The sequence below is a fragment of the Cygnus atratus genome, chromosome 2 (assembly GCF_013377495.2).
Source record: "Cygnus atratus isolate AKBS03 ecotype Queensland, Australia chromosome 2, CAtr_DNAZoo_HiC_assembly, whole genome shotgun sequence".
In the NCBI taxonomy this organism is placed as follows: Eukaryota; Metazoa; Chordata; class Aves; order Anseriformes; family Anatidae; genus Cygnus; species Cygnus atratus.
The window spans coordinates 16,325,848-16,345,113 of NC_066363.1; the positions used below are offsets into that span (position 1 = coordinate 16,325,848).

A 19,266-nucleotide genomic window follows, 5' to 3' on the forward strand; every position below is an offset into this window, starting at 1 on the left:
AATCCTTCAAGTTATTGCCAGGCATCTCAGCTTTGCTTTCCCACTTACTAAGTGGGATGGTAAGAACAGAAGCAATTCCTTTTAGGAAGTAGCTCTTTATGGACAGAATTAGCAGGAAACATGTTTTGCAGCCTTTTACCAGCCCCCAGATGTGCTAGATGGAGATAGATGATTATTTTAAAACAAAGGTGAGTATGATAAGGATGGTAGGAACAGTTTGCCAACAAGCATTGCTAGACAGCATGCACAAGAGTTAATAAAATAAATTATACACCACAGTTTCTTTTCAAACAAGCTTTAAATAGTCCATATGTAACAGAATCGTGTTACAGACAAGAAATTCTTTCTGCCAAAACACAGGATGAGTGTTCTTTCCAAATTACAGACTTAGGAAAAAATATTTCAAGAAATCAGATTTTAGAAAATAAAATTATGCTACAAAACCAAAAACAAAAAAGGGATAGTACAATAGACCAGAGATGTACATGAACAAGTCATCTGAAGAATGTTAGCAAACAGGTACTTACAAAAAATGCACAGGAGTGGACATAAAGGCTTTAAAGACACAGATCCTATGCAGGCTAATTCAATATCAAAGAGCAGAATGCATAGGCTTTATTATAAACTCTGTAGGTCATGCATTTGTGTGTGCAGATAAAATACACTTAAAGCCATGTATTTAAATGCCTCAAAGAAGACATCTAAACTCCTCCCCAGCACCATCAGTTAGCTGCAGGGAAGAACTGAACCCGGGTTTATTTATTTTCATACACTGGCCCAATCCAAAACCACAATGTGCAAAAAGAAGTTAAGTGAAAGAAAGAAACCAGGTATTTCATCTGAGCTGCTCAAGGACACCGGGACGAAGATCCAAACCCATTTTTTTTGGTAATCACAGTCACTGGAATGTTATGGCAGCAACACCAGCCCAGACGGTTCTCAGCTGCGCTTCAGAAAGTTGCTCCAAGAAGAGCGATCCAAGGGTTGAGTGGGGAAAAAACAGAAATTAACCCTGTAGTACATACATACATACATACACAGATGGCTCTTTTCCGAATGAAATAAGGGAGCACTACTGGATATGTGGCAATACGGTGTGTGCATTAAGATACACAGGTGAAATCTGCTTGGGTCACCTTCACTCAGACGGATAAGTCTTCTTAAAATATAATAATAATAATAATAATACTTCTTTATACTTGCCACTTGTTAGCAATTGTTTACATCGTAGAAAAATAGATAGTATTCTGTAACAAGAAATATAGTTACTTTGTTAAAATGGGCTATTTTAAACCAGCTACTATTCTTTCATATAAAGAATTTCTAAACAGCAAAACAAAAATAGGTAATACTGAGTGCAAAACAGCCAGTGGTATACTTTGCATTGGTCTGAAACACTAGTTGCCAGCTACTATAATTACACGTTCTGTACATTGTACTACAAAAGTCTTCATCTTTTAGAAACTTTGGGGTTTTTGCTTTTCTTCTCTCTAGGTGGCAAGTAAGTATTTAATCCGAGTAAATTCAAACTCTGGAAGTCAGAAATAATTTCACAATCAGCCTTCGCTACCACTGTCTCACATTCCTTCCCCCACTTTGTGCAGCAGCACTTTCTACTTATGGCCAAAAATCCCTTAAGTTAAACAAAGTTTAGACTACAGCGACTTAGAAGTTTAGCTTATAAATTCACATTCTTTTCAAAATCATTTCACTAATCTCCCACGTTTACATTTACACCAAAGAGAAAGCGCAAAAGCCTCACTTTATGCACTTCATCATCCCTGCTGAAGACTGAAATGCTGTTCAGATAAAAACGCTTTGCCAACTGTAGGCATTAAGTCCTAATGCTACAAAGCCAGATGGTCCCAATGTAGAAGTCAGACTTTTCTGCGGTCTCCGCAACAGTTTCAGATACAAATAGCTAATTCCTAGTGGCGGTGGTAAAGGCATTATCAGTACACCATGAACACCACGAATGGAGGCAATTTCCAAGCATCAAAGAACAAAAACAAACAAAAAGCACCCAGCAAAAAAAAATAATCAGTGAAACATTCTTAGTAGAGCAGGAATCTCTATTCTCCTCTCCGTTCATCTCACACCTTTTCAACTTTGGTGGGGTCATATGTGTCTGAAAAAGACAAGAAAACACCATCAATGAGGTACTGTGAAACTTATTTAACACTGATAGATGCAGCAAGCCATGGAAATACATCATCTTTTTCCTGATTTTTATATAAAAATGAACCTAAAACTGGGCTGATAGCCCTAAAGATCCATACTACATTCCTGACCCAAATTCTGTACTTACACCGGTGTAACCTGGGAGCAACTCAGATCAAATGCATCAAGATAAAACTTGGGAAGCCTTGGGTAGGTAGGAGCAAGCTCACTGACTGCTAAATTATTACATCTTTTTTTCAGATGCTTTGAGAGGGAAAGACATAAGATTTGCCCCCCTTGTATTGAACACTAAGGACAGGGAAATGCTGCGAGCTCCCTAGCAGGGTGTTTAAGGCTGGTTGAAGTGATACAGCTCAGTCATCGGGGTCTTTTCATTTGATTGTAGGTCCCCAGCCCCAGATTCATTCAGTGGCATACCAGAAAGCAGTGCTGTTACATCCCTGCGGTCAGACCGACCTGCTTCAGTCTGCACAACCGCAGCTCACGGTTTGAACGTTACTCACTGAAGTGAGAACTGGCTTACTAACACTGCTCTTCGCTTTTAGCCTACCTCTTGTCAGGTCACAGGACAGACCTCACTTTGCATCTCTTCTCTGAATCCCCAACGACGCTCTTCTATCAGACTTTTTTATCGGGTTTATCCAGACGATGGCCGTGCACTGAGCAGACATGAGCCCTCTCCTGCATCCTTGTGATTTTGGAAAGGATAGCAACCAAGGGGCTTCTCCTTGTGAGATGTGCCTGCCCTGCAGACGTCTGACTTACCCTAGGTGCAGCCATGGAGCGGAGGAAGCAGGGCTACCTGCGGAGGAGTCTCAATGCACACAGGGTCTGGACAAACTGGAGCTGCCACCCGCTGCGTTTATGTAATCGGGTGTCTGTGCTAACGTTAAAAGTCCCTCCCGCAGGCTGTGCTCCCGCAGCACTTGCATTGAAACAGTTGAGCGTGAAAAGAGTTGCACACACAAATATCACACTTCAAGAGTAAAACGTTCACCCCGGAGACTCTTATGTTGATGTGAGTGAACGTCTTCATTCAAACAGGCATAAAAATCCTCAGAGGGAGATTTCTACTTCTACATGCAAGTGTCCATCTGCAGCATCCAGACCTGTACCAAGGGGGGACTGGCTAAGAAGGAACTTCTGGGTATTGTTTTTCTTGCCTACTCTCCTCAAATTGCTAGGCCAGCTAAGACAGGAGCCTGTGCCAGCGGTACCTATGTTTTCCAAACTGCTTATCACTATTCAGTCTCTTCTGGTACTTCCAGACTTCAAGGACAGACACCACATGAATGGAAAAAAACTCAAGGGACAAATAGTGTACAAGAGCTAGTGCGCTCCAGGACAATGCTGCATCTTTCTAAGCTTAAAGCATTGATGGTGTGAGAAGATGTCTCCAAAGCAGAGATACTTTTTCAGTTGCAAATGTTTTTTCCCACCTAACCCACAAGAACATACACAAATTCTCAACTACTCTGCATGAGGTTGACCTAAGAATAAAAATGGATTCACATTTCAGAAATCTGATTGTCCTAAGGCCTCCACGGCCCAGTTTTCACGCACATTCACACTGTGAGAGCTCACCACAACTTGGAGGTGCTCCCTGTTTGGGGGAGAAGAAATCAGGCCACAAGACATGGAAGTTCTGCAGGGCCCAGTTTATTCCCTGATAGCTTACCCAGATCTTCAGCATCTAAACCAAGGACACAAAAGGCCCAGACTGCCAGGAAGACTCTTGGCTGCCTCAGACTGTATCTGAGGGGCAAATATTGGAATTCCTGCACTGATGCACAAACATTTATTCGACATTTGGTTAAACTAACTTGAAATACTCTCTACAGAAACAAAGCCAGATGATTAGACTCACAGAAGCAGTCTTCAAACAGCAAAGGAGAAAAGACATCCAGTGCATTTGGGAACACTGGGAGATGTTTTTCTAAGGCCAGTATTTGCACAGTAAGATCAGCTTCTTGCACTGAGTTTCAGGAGAGCTCTTACACCAAGATGACTGTTCAGCTGCCCAGCTGCATTATACATGTGAAAGCCTGCTTCTTCTAAGACCTGTAGCCTCTAAGGTGGGCCCAGTCTGCAATTATAAGACTAACATCACCCTATCTCACTCCAAACTCCTCGAAAGCAACAAATACAATGCTTTTCCAGGCTTAGTTCTCATTTTGGCTTTCACTGGTACCAGCGAGCTAGCTTGGAAGATGGAGCGGGAGTTAACAGACAAGACAAACATCAGGCCCTTCTACACAGAAATCTTCAGTCCTGCCTCACTAAGGTAAGACGAGTATCTCGTGGCTCTCAGCAAACCAGGGTCTCTGTGAATGGGATGGCTTCCCACCCCACGTGTTATCCTGCAGCACGGGGTGGGTGCAGCAGGAAGGGCCATCCACGCTGGCCAGAGGCAGGGAAGGCTGTTGCAGCTGCGAGGGAACTGCTGCAATGGGAACACACTGCAGCATACAAGCCTGGCATTGTCAGCAAGGAGGATAAAATTAGACCTAATTTACTGCAGAATAACTCCGAGTACAAGGCTCCAGTAAAACACACACAATCTGTTTTGATACATCCCTGAAGTCATGTCACCACAACAGTTATTTTCTTCACTCTGGCAGAAACCCCAAGGGAGGAAAGCACAGGAGAGGCGTGTGGGGCGTACTCGACCTGATGGGTACGAGGAAGCTGAATTAACCCACTTGGAAAATCGGGTCTAGAGAATACAGTTCAGAGCAGAAAGAGATGCAGAGCTGTGGGATAAAGAGAAAGACACAGGAAAAGGCTGCAAGACTGCAGGAGTCAATGCTCAGAACTCATAAAAACATATTCTTTTTTGGCAGAAAGAAAGAAATGCTTCCACTTTGAAGTACGCTCAGTTTAGTTTCAGTCCCTCTGTACTGGAAAACTGTGAACAGATTTACATCGATGCGGTTTAATGAACAACCTGTGCAAATTTCGAGGCAGAATGTCAGCTGTTGCAGACGGGATGGAAAAAGGGAGGAGGAGATTAATAGTAATTGAACAATTTTTGCACCATACATTTGCTCACTCCAATTCATTTCGTGTAGCAGACAGGTGGCCTGGGACATTTATCCCTTTATGCAGATCTACGGCAATGAGTGATTTTCAGTTGCTCAATGCAATGCCATATGAAAACTGTTTTGGAGAGAGAACAGCTCATGTTGCTTTGGGGATGCATATGGACTACACAAGTTTATGTGCTCTTGAGAGATGAGGAACACCAAAAAAAAAAAAAAAAAGGTGTTCACTGAAAAAGACAACTTTCCATTTGACCTGGGAGTAACAGTTGTTCTCAACATATGATCTGGAAAATATTCATGAGAGAGAGAATTTTCCAGGCCCCTTAATGTAGCTTTTCCCAGAGGCTTCACAGAAGAACATCAGATTTTTATTTTTAGTTTCTCTTGAACTCTGATATAGTATGTGTCTACTTAAGTATCAGAGAGGGAAAAAATGCGTATTCAAGGAGAGGCTACGACTAGATCACCACGTGTTCCCAAGCACTGGCACAAGAGTGACTGTCTTTGAACTCCGCTGTTTGAAGCTGGCAGTTCCCTGAAACAATCAGACAGAGAGCAGACCGCAGGGAACGCTCCAGTCTCTGTGAATGAGTTTCAGTGTCACAAGTTAGCCTTACAGTAACTTGTCCTAAAATAGGATCGCTCGTTACCTCTTCCACAAGGAGAGCACAGGGGGTGACAACCAGATGGGGATAGTACCACCTACAGCCTGTTACTATTTGAGCGTCATTACGTGGGCACAGGCAAAGTGATGGTGCCCGTTACATAAGGAAACAGTACCCACTTGGATCTCCAATAATAGGGTCTTACCTAAAGAAAAATCTCTGTCCGTCTTCTTCTTGTCCATTCCAGCTAAATATCCATTTTCGCTGAGGGAGATAACACGCTTGGACACAGCTCCTGAGTTTGCCACTTTGCTTCCTCTCTCCTCTTGTGCCCTCAACAGCTTCTCCTCGTCCACCTCCTCTCCTGAGTCTGCACTTTTAATGCTCAGACGTCTCATCCGGGACACGGAGTCAACTTCTTTCATGCGCACCAAGCGGTCCATGGCAGTCCGGCTCGGGGGAGACGTCAGCTTGCCTTGGAGCGTCTCGATCACTTTTGAGGTACTTCTCACTCTCTTTTCTGAATGCTGATACACGGCTGATTTGGGCACCGAGTTTTGGTCTTCACCTTGGCTGGGACTCGCAGGTTGTTCAAACGCTTGCTCCTTTACCAACGTTTTAGTGCTGCCTTCACGGTGAGTGGCCTGGCATTCATCAAGGTATAACGATCGGTTCCTCTCTCCAACAAAGAGAGCGCTCTCTGTCCAGCCACACTTACGCCTGCCTTCATAAGAATCATCTTTTTTTCCTTCTTTGCCACTTGCTGTGCTCTCCGTTGATGACTCGAGGTCCTGGGCACCATTTGCAGGGCTCGCGCCTGGATGGGGCCCAACGTGGTCATCTGGAAGGAGAGACTCCACTGCTATCTCTATGCCTAAAATTCTTGCAGCTCTTGCCTGCAAGGACTCATTCACAGGGATTTCCACTGCATTTGCATTTGAAGAGTGATCAGAATTGTTAGCACCAGGTCCTGGGGCTACATCAAGTCCCACAGACCTCAAATCTGGCTCAGAGCGCCCGTGGTTCCTCTTAGTTAAGGACAAGCGTACCACTGAGCCTCTCTCTAATACTGGATCATTTTGAGGAGCTGCCCCTTTGCTGAGTTTAACAAAGTCTAAGTAATTTTGGTCTTCGCTCATCTCCTGTAAAACAGGATTATTGAAAGGATTACCATGATAGGAACTGCTTGGGCTGCTGGACAAGAATCTCTTGATAGGTCCCGCGCGAACAGGCTGTTTGTTTGCTCTGTTCTTGGCTTCCTCTGCCCTCATTTCTGTTATCAGGCTTCCATCTGCTGGCCTGACTCCTTCACTGCTCCCTCCTGGCTGCGAAGAGCGTTGAGAGCCAACGCAGCCCGGCTCGCCACCATGCTCGGTCCCCACGCTCCAACTTTCAGACTTACTTTTAACTCTTCCTGACTTAAACACAGGCACCTCTGGCACAACCGTTTCCAACCTCCCACCACGTTTTGGCTCCTGGTTCTCATTTCTGGACGCCCTTCTCTGCGGAAGGGCATGTGCCTGCGGAGAAGCACTTTCCAAGTCTTCTTCACTGCTCGTGCTCTCCTCCTGCCCTTGCAGCTCCTTGTTAAAACTCTCTAGCTCGCTTATTGCATCCCAGGGACGGCGACTTACGGGCTTCAGAAGGAACTGCCCAAACAGCTCTTTACTGTTGCAGGGAGCGCCCGCTTCTCCCTTAACCACATCGCCCCTGGGAAGAAGGCCGTTTTCCCTCTCCTGGGCAGGCACGGGCTGGCTCTGGTGGCCCTTTGGCGAGGAGGCCTGCAGGACGGAGGTGGCAGTCCTGGAAAACGCGCTGTTGCTGGACTGGCTGAGGTACGTCTGACCCTTCATGCCGTAAGCGCTCTGCCTGCAGCCTCTCTCGTCAGAAGGCGACCCTGTCTGTTTTGACCCTGTCGTGGACGCTGTACATCCGAGTTGCTTTGGAGACAGCAGCTTGGTACTATTGGGCTGCCCAGGCTTTGTACCATGGCAAATCTGTGGGCTCTTCGGTTCTTCGGCAAAACTGGTCTGTGTCTGCTGGTCTTTGTACTGATCACCTGGCCAGGAGCCAGAGTATTTGAGCTCTCTGTGTTTTGCAGGCTGAATAAATCTGAGGTCATTCATTTGTTTGAACTCTTCTGGTCTCCACAGCTCTTGTTTTTGTAACTCATTTTTATTGGTCATGCTTCCTGTAAGCGCTTGTAACTCCAAGTCCGTTGAAGACATACTTAAGAGACTTTGTTCTTGCAAAGCCCCATTGTTATCAAACCCATTCTTATCAGAGCTCTGGGTTATGTTGTTGTTCCTATCTGTATCTGGCAGATTTGATTCTGATTTAACTGGGATGGAGACCAAACAAAATATAGTTTCATTCATTTTTTTCTTTGAACTCTTTTTGCTCTGCATCCCAGTTCCAGGTTCAAACTTTTTCACTTTTGTAACGGTCTCACAGGTGCTGTCCATATGTGAATTTCTTAGAGAAAGTTTGCCTTTTGTGTACTCTGTGCTGGCTTCGTTACGGGGGCTGTGATTAGTTGTGCTACAACTGTCTCTTTGGTCCAGCAAGGCACAATTTTCCTGATCTCGGATGGATGGTGCCAACCATCTGCCACTGTGAGTGGAGCTGTCAGAATTTCTTTCTCCCTTTACAGAACCAGGTGAGTGTGATGCATCCAAAAAGGCACTGTTGTACTGCACTTCGAGATCTCTCTCTTGCAAAGTACCAGAACTGGGACTGCGTGCATTTTCTCTGTATTTCGTGTTGTCCTGCAGACTTTCGGGTGGTGCAATTTTAATATGCCGTATCCGAGGATCGTCAAAGGGAATATACTGAACAGAACGCAGGTAGTCAGCGGGGCGTCTCGGATGGCTCTGCTTCCCGTGAGGAAGATAGTTGTCTTTGCAGGGGTCGGCCCCCGTTTCAACACTATTCGCAGGCGGTCGTTGGCAGGCGACAACCCGCTCCGCAGCGTCCTGCTGGCTGCCGCTGGCATGCGTGGCATTGGTAGGCACTTCACTGGGGGAATGTGGAGTCACGGCTTGGTGGGGGGGGGATTTGTAAGACGGGGGAGGTACATAGACCGGGGGCTCCAAACCAGAGTCTTGAACGCAAGCATCTTGCCTTGGCTCGTGTGCTTTGGCTAAGTAGGGAACGGGTTCGTCCTTCTGGTAGTGGTCCTGAAAGCCACCGGTTTCCGCAGGTGCCCTGCTCTGTCGCTGCAGTTCATAGGATGGAGGCATCAGAGGCCTCCCATACTTGGGTTTCACCAGGGGCAGGAAATGGCCCCCCGTTTCGTGGTGTTTGGCCGATTCCACAGCCGGCCTGCTTGGGGGATAGGAGGGGGCCTTACTTACGCTGAGGGAGTTGTTGCTGTTGGTCAGGGAGGGCATTTCCACACATCTCATGCTCTCTGGCGACAGGACTCTGGGCAAGGACTGCGATTTCCCCTTGTTGTGGGCACTCAGCACGTCATCTCGCAGGGTCAGCGAATACAGCTCTTGGAGCAGTTTCTCCCTGTCACCGTCCGACATTTGCCTTCCTACCTTTTTTGGCTGGTTCCAGCTTTCCACCCTCAAACTTTGCCATGTGCAGTCACCGGGCGCCTCGCAGTTCTCTGGCAGGCCACCCCTCCTGACGTACTCCGCGCCTAGCCCTGCCTTCAGCTGAGTGTCCTTGGGGTGCCGGGGCACCCCGTGGGCTGCCGCCAGCCCTTGCATTTCCGCGCCTCCTTTCTGGGAGTAGCCCAGCAGCACGCTGAAGTCTTGTCCCCGCCGCCGCCAGTAGGCCAGATCCTTGTCAGCCTTGGGCTGGGAAGACCACGCTAGTTGAGGCCTGTCATAAGCCCTGAAAAAGAAAGGCAGTGTCACAGGCAATTTCCACGGCTGCCCCTTCTTTCCCTCATGGGTAATCCCGTTAGGAGGTCGAATGCTGAGTTATGCCAATGGGGTTTCCGTAATCACTCGCAACCACAACACTTCATGATTTTAGTGAGAGGATTTAAGTCAGTCGTTAGCATGAGCAAAGGAATGGCGAAGGAACTGATGCTCTGCTGGCATGTTGTTAGCTGTGCAAAGCTGTTAGAAAGAGACATGAATGCACACAGTTACACGCTCTGCAAACATGTACAGCCCCCCTCAATTGGCAGACAGAAATAATTACCTTTAATTTATTTCTGCCCTCTGTTACACCAAAGTCCATAAACTTTAAAGGGACTACTGGGATAGGCAAGTTTAATAGGAATCTAAAACTAAAAAGTAGAGGATAGGGGGAACAGGTAGAGGGCTATTTCTTAAGATATATTCTGTAAGAAGCGTGATTTGCATCCTAGTAGAAGAGCGGAAATTAAACATGTCATTTCCTGCATTGATTCTTGCTCATCTTTCTGAGGGAACAAATCTCTTTAAAGGGCTTTGGATGAAACGATACATGCCACAACAATGGTGATGTATTAGCACAGCTCTGAGTAAGGTGGAACCAATATTTAAACCTAAAACACACCAAAATGTATAATTTTTTTCCTTTTTTTTTCTTTTAATAAAAGAGGGATGACCTTCAACAATCCATAACTGAAATATGAAACACATCACACATTTTATTGCAGATTAGAAATTCAGAACACAGGTTTACATGAACAGAACAGTTCCTGCATGTGTTCTGAACAGACCATAAACGATTTTGTATATTACTGCTGAACAAAATTGGTATCCTTTCATATAAATAATTAATCTTCTACTTGAACCATGTTCTGCTATTCTTGTACCTAAGGTGTCCAACAGTGTAACTGCTATTACACTACGTAGCTGCCACCAGCATACGACTAGGACGAAAAATCAAAATTGACATAAACAGGACAAGGATGTAGATAGAACCCAAGAATTTTTTCCTCTTCCCTCGACCTCAAGGTATATAAACAGTACCATCTAGCTCATTTTTCTACTAAAAGCACCCTATTTGAGTAGTAGTTTGTGAAAAGATAATATAATTTAAAATTCAGAATGAGAATTACATCATCCAGATCCACAGTAATGTTCTTTTACGTATGTTAACTTCATCCTCTGACTACAGAAGTTTAAAACTAAGCTGGGATAAGGAGCATCTTGTTCACATTAACTCAACTGAGTTAAGACTTAACATCTGAGCAAAGTGTTTTGCTTCTGAAGCACAAAGCACAGTTCAGTTGCTGAACCCCACGAAGTAATAAATGTCTTAATTAATCAATGAGATATAACAGGACACCTCCTATACTGGAAAGTTGATTGCAATAACAACAAACATTTCTATGCATTTCAGCATGTAAAAACATGCAACTGAACAAAAGCTGCCTTCTTCTAAGATTATCACAAGGGGACGGGCAGATTGCTCTTTCTGTTCTGTCAGATCTGCTAGGAACACAAAATACCTGGTGTGATTTCACCATTCATCTTTAAAGGGACTATAAAAAAATCCCAGAAAGTACAGAGTCATAGATTCTGAGATCAGAAGAGACTGTTACGATTATTTGGCTTGACATCCTGTTCAGTGCAGGCCAACAGAATTCCCTGAAACGGTTTCTGCTTCAGTGGTAGCAGGTCTTCTAGAAAAGCATCTAAAATCTTGATCTTTAAATTTCCAGAGATGGTGAATCTATCACAATTCTTGCAAAGGTTAATTCAGCGTTAAAAACAAACAAATAAACAAGAAACAAAACAAAATGAAACATTAAATATAAAGTGAAACCAAGTTCTTACCAACCTAAATATGAAAACACTGGGGGAAGGCGGTATGGTGGACAATAACGCTGCGATTTGCAACAACTGCAGCTAACACTACAGGAATGAACGGGGCTGCCTGTTGAAAGGATTTAATAGGAAATTGGGAATAGGGAAGGAAGCATTACTCAACTCTTTCCTAGGAAACCACTAAAAGAACAGTTTGGGTTAGTTTGCTTTTTTTTAAAGACAAACAAAACCCAAGCTCAGATATTCATTAAAGCAAATTTGCTCTAAGTTAGGACAGCTTCAGTTACAGAAAGGATGTTCCTCCATTTATTAAAGCTAGTTGAAAGATTAAATTTGTTTTTAAAGACGAAAAGATTAATAGCTAGCCTCCGTAATAAATTTCTGAGCATGATACAAACCACCATGTGACCACCACTGCAACACGAGTGCAGAAAAGACATTTAAAAGGGGGTATTTAGGGCATTTTACACCTGATCTTTTCTATGGTATATTCATTCATGAGGCAGAGAACCTCATTCTCTCTAGTGCCTGATCCAAGAGCTGGAGATGATTACACACAGCCTGCTTCCTGGGCCCCGTAAGCTTCTGGAGAGGATGGCACTGCATTGCGCAGGGCAAGGGGATGCTCCGCAGCCTCCTGATGGACCTCCAGCCTAGCACAGCCTGAGGACTCCTCTGCTCCTGAGGGTGGAGAGGATCTATGGCACTGCTGGGTGATCTAATGAAGCGGTGGAAAGGGGAAGCATCCCAAAGTCGCCTCAAGTTCAAAATGCTTCACTGCAGCCGCAGCAGTGCTACACGTCTGGATGGAGAATGCCAGTCGTGCTGTGGTCTTTGCATCCAGGACATCATCAACGAAGAGATCTCACGGTACCTCTTACCAGCAGCTAATCTCCGACTGTGCTGCTCCCAGTGCACAAGTCTGCCTTGCTCCGGGCTGCAACCACGCTGGTGCATGAAGAAACGTGCTTCTGGACACAGCGGCTTGCGGGAGCTTCACAGCTGGCTCTCAGGTGGCAGCCAGGGACAGAGGGGTCCCATGGGACCAAGAGGAAGCTTTAAACATTGTGAGCTTTCTCTAAAAGGCCCGCTTCTAACAGATACCATGACTGCTGTCATAAAGTGCTTTGAACTGAATCTATATAAAATTAATCTAATAAATCATTTTAAAAGCATCACCTGTTGCTAGCTCTCTATGAATCTTAGGCCTTGGCAAGAAAGGAGGCCATCAGTCCACCCTGTGCTGGCTGCACGACCGCATCTCACCCAGCTGGTGCTCTCACAGCAGCAGGTCGAAGCTGCCCAGATGCCAGAGCAGGACCCACCAGAAGTAAAGGAGCATGGCACAGGCTATGAAGTCAAAACCCTGCAGGATGAGGCCATTGCAGGGCCATCTGGCAACAGCATGGCAGTTTCTGTCCCTGTTTTTGGCTCCTAGTGGGTAAATAGAAGGCATTAGGCACCCAGCTGCTCAGGGTGCAGGAGATATATGCACCAGGACAGACTTTGTGCCCAGCAGGGAGGCACTGTAAAGAACTTATTTCCAGGATTTGGCAGCAAGGGGTAAAAAAATCAGAGCTCTGTTCTGGACACTGGCAACTTCTGTTCTATTTTGGGATCCTATCCTCACGTACTCTCATCCACGTTGTAACACCAGTACAGTTGTCTAATTTTTGCAGCAGGTGATCTCATTAATGATGCTATCTACTTATCTCTAAATTCGCTAGCTACCAACATAGTTCCTCCCACACAAATAACGAAGCGAAGTGCATCTCCTCCACGCTCAGATGAGAAGCAGGAGTTCTGTGAACCTTCTCGTCTCTACCCATAGGGGCAGCTTCCTCACTTTCTTTGCCTCGCAGCCTCTTCCAAACCTTTCCCGCGTGGCCTCCTGATGGTCGGCTAAGCGAGAACAGCCAGGACAGTACTCCCACCACCTGCTCCCCCATAACCTGCCTGAAGAACAACAGGGTGGAGCAGAGCACACCAGCAGAAGAGCAGAACGATCCCAATGTTCTGCTGACAACAGCATCATCTCCTGACCTCACAAACAAGGTGGACAACATCACTTACTTCTGGGGTGTTTGGAGGCTCATCAGCTCTTCTACACCCAGCACTCTGAGCATGAGTTGGTGATTCCCTGGGTAAGGAGTCTGTGCCGTGCCCTGAGCTGCCGTGGAGCAGGTGAAGGTCAGAGAAGGCAGCTGGGAGACGTGCTGCCTCTTTTGGCCCTCTCCTGCCGCTGTGCCGACCTCTGCCACGCTGGGAAGGCAAAATCAGGAGGTGGTTGCAGGGAGCCCGCTAAGCCCAAAGAGCAGTGTCTGTATGTCTGAGTCTCTTCTGTTTTAAAACCCTTCTTGCACACCCAGGGATGGCAAGAAAGGGACGGCTGCTACAAAGGTTCCCCCTCGTTCGTAGCTGTGAGAGCCTTGTAAGAGCTCCCCGTAGGCTCACTGGCAGTTAGAGTTTGCTGCAGCAATAAGATTTCTATTTTTGCTGAAGTGTGACAAAGTCATCTCCAGGGCCACGTTCCCCATTTTATGTGGAAAAAAAAAGCAGCTTTTTTAAACCAGGATATAACATTTACCATGCTACAGACTGATGGGTTCCACCCCTTGCTTTTTGAGGGGTTACAAGGAGACACGCAACCTACCAGAGAGCTCCGTTTTTGTATTTAGCCGTCCCTGGCAGTTGCAGTCACCTCTGCCACACCTCTGACGAGGGTCAGATGAGCGAGCCCCCACTGTGGCAGCCTCACCTGGGGCAGAGGGAGGCAGGAAGGCAGCCAACATCCCCTGGCACTGAAGCATGTTCTACCTTACCTGGTGTGGGAGCAGCAAGCGCTGTGGTCGCTGCCAGCCTTGCACAGCCGTTATCTCCCTCACACCAGTTTTTCTCCACATCGTGAACTCTGCTCCAAGACCAAGTGCCACCTTCCTCGACATCCCCTCTTTCCCTGACTCAAAGCCGTTTTCCCTTTCGTTCTTTTTAATTCTTTCCTCGCTTTATTGCCGTCCAGCTCCCAGCACACCACGGAGGATCCTCCTTACTACCTGTAAACCCGTGTCCTTTCCTGCCTGCTCCAGAGGGGACGGTTCCACCCGGGAGCCTTCCCCAGCCGGGACGTGCAGCTCCCAGCGCTCCCATCCTTCCTGCCCTCACTCCGGCAGGCAGCTAGGAGCCATCCCTGCTCCAGGCAAGCAACCGTGCAAGGGGAAGGGAGATGAAGGGGAAGAGCAGACAGGCCCGGCAGCCAGGGGACGCGTGCCTTCGCCACATGCTACTGAAGGTCTCTGTAGAAGGACGGGATCCCAAGGCTAGAGCGTTGCGTCCTGCTTTCAGTTTCAAGCCTGTTCTGCAAGAGGAAGGGGCTTTTCCTCACGAACCACCACCGTCACAGCTGGGCTGGCTTCCAGTCCTGCTCTCGCCCCTTTCCTTTGTTCATAGGGAGCACTCAAATAGCCACGAAACAATGCCCGAGCCGCGCTGTATACACACAGCTCTTCCTGCCCGGCCTGCCCCAGCCCCACCGTGCACGTACTCCGCGGTGAGCAACCCGCGGTTGTGCAAGCACGTTTTATGGAGCGATGACAAGAGCTTCCACTGGCTTTGAGCTGCTTTAGAAAGAAACACACAGGCACCTTCGCGTGTTTACTCTGCGAGAGCAGCCTTAGGAAAACCAGAAAGTGCCCTGTGCGTGGAGGAACACCCGCCGAGAGCTGCACGCGGCTGAACCCACCACAAAAACCAGGGCTTGTATGTGGCAGAAGAGGCTAGGCTCGTTTTTTTTTAAACTACTCACTTACAAAAGGAAGAGCTTTTGCCTCTCTTTTTATTTTTATTGCGCTTGGACTGAGCTTTCCCGAGCCCCTCAGCAAGGCCTTTCTGTGACAGACCACATGAGTAAACGGTATTTCCCCTCAGCTGGCCACTTCCCACCACCCCAGCATCCTCAGAGGCCTGCCCGAGCAGGAGGCGAGCAGATGTGCCACTGCTTCGTGTGGACCTGCGGCGCGTGGAAATGGTCACTAGCAGGAAAGGATCACAGGAAGACGGTGTCACGGGTTAGGGACATGCTCAGTTATCCGCCCAGAACCCAAAGGAAGAGAAAGCAGAGCCATGGCATGATGCTGAAACTTACCCCCCTTCTGAAGTATGAAAAGTGGACAAACCCTGAAGGTCATGGTGGTAACCAGGACCCGCGCGCCTCCCTTGGCTCCCATGGCTGCTCTCGGTGCTGCTCGAGTTGGTTTTCACCAAAGGCTTCTTGCTGTAAGCTCTCAGGTCTGCTTCGAACCCATTCAGCGGTCTCTGAGCAGACCTGTTCCCCGCGGTTTCACGCCGGTATCCATCGTATCTGTTCTGGTATGAAGCAGGGGGGTTTTTAGACAATTTGTATCCATGAGAAATCAGGAGGTCCTCGACACTGAACATATTGTGCTGGTTTCACTCACAGCTGCGCCATCAGAAAGCTCTTTCCAGCAGGACCCATCACTGGAAAAAAAAATAATCAAACAAACAGAAGACTGCTTTAAACACGGGAAGGCATCCTTCATCAGCTGGTGGGCTGCTGAAGCGAAGGGTTTCATCCCTCGGCCTCAGCCTTCCACCCTTACAATAAAGCACATCAGCTGAAGTGCAGGCAGATGCTGCTGGATCCCGTGCTGACCTTCCCCTACAACGCCCCTACACGTGCTCAGCCACGGAGCAGATGCCGTGCTGCTGACTCAGTCCATCTCGCTGACGAATTCAGCGCTGATTGCAGCTTTCAGATTTCGCCCAAATCCTTGCAGCAGAGGTAAACCCACCGTTTGACTCAGGCGTCTGCTTAAAAACCAGCTTTCCTCTGGTGTGCTCTGTATTCTGGGAGGAGGGGACGGGTTACAAGGCAACCTGCCTCTCCCAGCAGCTCTGCATATTCCAATTAAGAACAAATGTTCACATGAAGGACAATGTATGCATGAGAACAAAAATTCATTATGCAACCACATGAGAAACCCAGGTAATGTCATGCAATACCTTGTTAAACAGTCTTTTTTACAGATTATTTTCTTTTTGGCCTAGGTTGACCTGCTGGAAACCAGTAATTCTCAACTAGAATAACACGAAGCCTAAGGTTTCAAGCGTGCTCCTGTTTTTACAGCACGCTTTCCCTGTGAAAAACGACTGAAATCAACCTGAGATGCCTGTGTCTGTTGTGTCTCGGTGATTCCCAACGCACAGGACAGTCCAGATTTTTCTCTCCGGTGACTGTCCTCAATTCTTCACCGACTCCAGCGGAGCTTCAGCAAACTGAATTAGCTGGCTGGAAACAATCTCTATTGTCTGCGCCGCCCTCGCAGCTTGTTATGGCAATTACGGAACACCCGTTCTTCCCTAGTTTTAAAATGGCTGGAAGGTAATCATCTATTCTGTAGGTTGTGCACAGCAAGGAACTGACCTGGAGATACTCCTCTGTGCCTGAACTGCGTTACCGGAAAAGAGAATGGTGCGTAAATGAGAAGTGAAACACGCAGAAATAGACTCGTTATGTAAAACATAAACCACTCAAGATGATTTTTGCCGCATAAGGACTTCATCTGACAGGCCCGGTGAGTGGTGTGTGTCCTTCATAGCAGCAGGTCTACCTGAGGGACAGGAGCCCTGCGTTAGCAGCCGCTCAAAAGGAGATCGTCTCTGCAAACATCAGGAAAAGCAAGTACATTTTATACACAGGGCTCTAATGCTCCTCTTGGGCAAGAGGTAAGGGAGAACCCTCTTCACTGCTATTAACAATAATTTACTTTGGATGGAGCAACTACCGAGATGGCTGCTGCGCATTTAGTGGTGCTAAACCTCTCAGGCTAGCTACCCACAGAAGCCGATGGGTTGCCTTAGTACCTAAACCAGTTTCTGTGGCGTAGTGCTCCACATACTGCAGCCACCTTGCAGCTCTCCAGCTTTATCCCCATCCACTTTTTGCTCACGCCCTGTCTGCTGGATGCCCTGCGGCTGCTGGGGCCAGCCCAGTGCGTGGCTTCAGGCACACAGGGAGCCCCTGCAATGCCCTGGCCCCAGGGCAGCCCACGGTGTAGAAAAGCAGTTTTTTAAGGCGGAAAAACATGCACGTTTTAAATGCAGAGCCACGATCTCGCTAGTAACCTGCAAGGCTGCAAAAGTGGCTTTGCAGCCTGAGAGCCTGCTTAGCATTTAAACCGGTTTGTCTCTGGAGCTTAATGAATCTCTTCCCTTTTCACGCATGTAACACTACACACCCTTCAAAAACAGAGAAATAAAGCTCTGTGCCGAAAATATTTTAGGAGTCTCCCTTGCTAGGACAGGACTCCAAATTCCCAGTAAGCGCTCTGAGTACCCGAGCCAGCAACCAGGCAGAAAGCAGGGAGGAGCAGGACCCTTCCCTGCTGGAGGGAAGGGAAGGCTTTGTGGTTTATTTTTGAGTGCTGACCTAAAAAGCTGATTTTCCGTCTGCCCCCCACCCTGGACCGTGCAAGGAGCCAGGTAGGAGCAGAGCAAGGGGAACAGCTGGCTGCTAGAGCTGTTCAGCCTCTAACAAGAGAAAGATCCAATGTGACTACCAGAGACGGCAGAAAGCCCATCGGAGCACTCGCAGGTGCAAGGAAGAAATGTGCTTTTCCTGCTATTATTGTCAGGCTGGAGCACGGCTTAACCCCCTCTCTGCCTCCTGCTGCAGCCACGGGGCCATCGGGGAGGCAAAGGCAAGGGGACAAGGAACCCCCAGCCGTGGGGCTCGCTCTGATCCCCTTTTTGGTGAGGAGCGACTGGGAGGAGCAAAGCCCGCAGGACATCAACCATGTCAGCACCCAACGCCTGCAGGGACACCAGCCAGCTTTCCAAAACTGGTCGCAGCGCTGGGACACTCTTCCCACCCTCCCTTAGATAAATAAATCTAAAAAACTAAAATCAAAGGGATCGGACCGGCGGGAGTAGCAAAACCATGGCTGCGGTGCCGTCCTGTAAATAATCTGTGAGACTGGGCCAAAGAGTAAAGGCTGTGCAGAGCTTCTAATTTGAGGCAAGATCAACAACGCTGCAAAACAGTTTGTTTTTCCAGCGCTCATTTGTTTTGTTTGCCAATGACATCAGTGCTTTTCTGATAGGGTTTGCTTCCTGAGGATGCCTGCTATCTTGCCAGGGTTTCCGACTTGTCCCCGTCGGCCGGTACAGCTCCGCATTAAGCTGCAAACAGGGGCCAAGCTTTTCTCTGGAAACTTCTCCACGGCGCTGTCAGATGGAGAGGAGCGAGCGCGGGCTGAGCTGCGGAAATCTGCGTGGCCCCCGCGTGCACGAACACAATGGGGCCAATGGGGACCCGCAGCCCCGGGAGCTGGATACAATAGGAGAAAGGCCATCGGAGCACCTCGTCGCAGGGACGGTCTGTCCGAGAGCACGGATCCCATTGCTGCTCTGCAGAAAAGCCCCAAAGTCTCCTCAAAGTCCCTGAAGAAATCTGGTGCTCGGGTTTCCTCTGCTCTGCTCTCACAGCCCGTTCCTGGTAGGGGAATCGCACTGATTTCTGCTGGTGCTCTGCCTCTCTCTGCAGGTTTGCTGAGTGGCAGGGGTTCCCCAGCCTTATTTTTGGGGGTGCCACCACCACCACTGCTGGCAGTGATGGCCCAATGTCAACACCTGCAGCAGTGGCAACTGCAGCTCTTACCCCTGGGCTCCAAAAGGGCTCGTGTGCCACTAGGTCCTCTG

General features: G+C 47.8%; 1 protein-coding gene across 5 annotated transcripts in view; it reads right to left on the reverse strand.

Annotated features, from left to right (window-relative positions):
- Positions 1-279: 279 nt before the first annotated feature.
- The window catches only part of JCAD (junctional cadherin 5 associated), a 57,623-nt gene continuing 38,636 nt past the window's right edge, over positions 280-19,266 (reverse strand). For 3 of the 5 annotated variants that reach the window (XM_035545209.1, XM_050708611.1, XM_035545210.1), the window contains exons 2-3: positions 15,692-16,044; positions 5,941-9,676 (exon numbers count right to left, since the gene is read on the reverse strand). In XM_035545209.1, coding sequence (XP_035401102.1) covers positions 5,941-9,676; positions 15,692-15,984 — 4,029 coding nt within the window. In that variant the 5' untranslated portion in view covers positions 15,985-16,044. Of the gene's footprint in view, positions 2,129-5,940; positions 9,677-15,691; positions 16,045-19,266 lie in introns of those variants that run through there. The other 2 variants (XM_050708612.1, XM_050708613.1) reach the window with 1 other exon arrangement.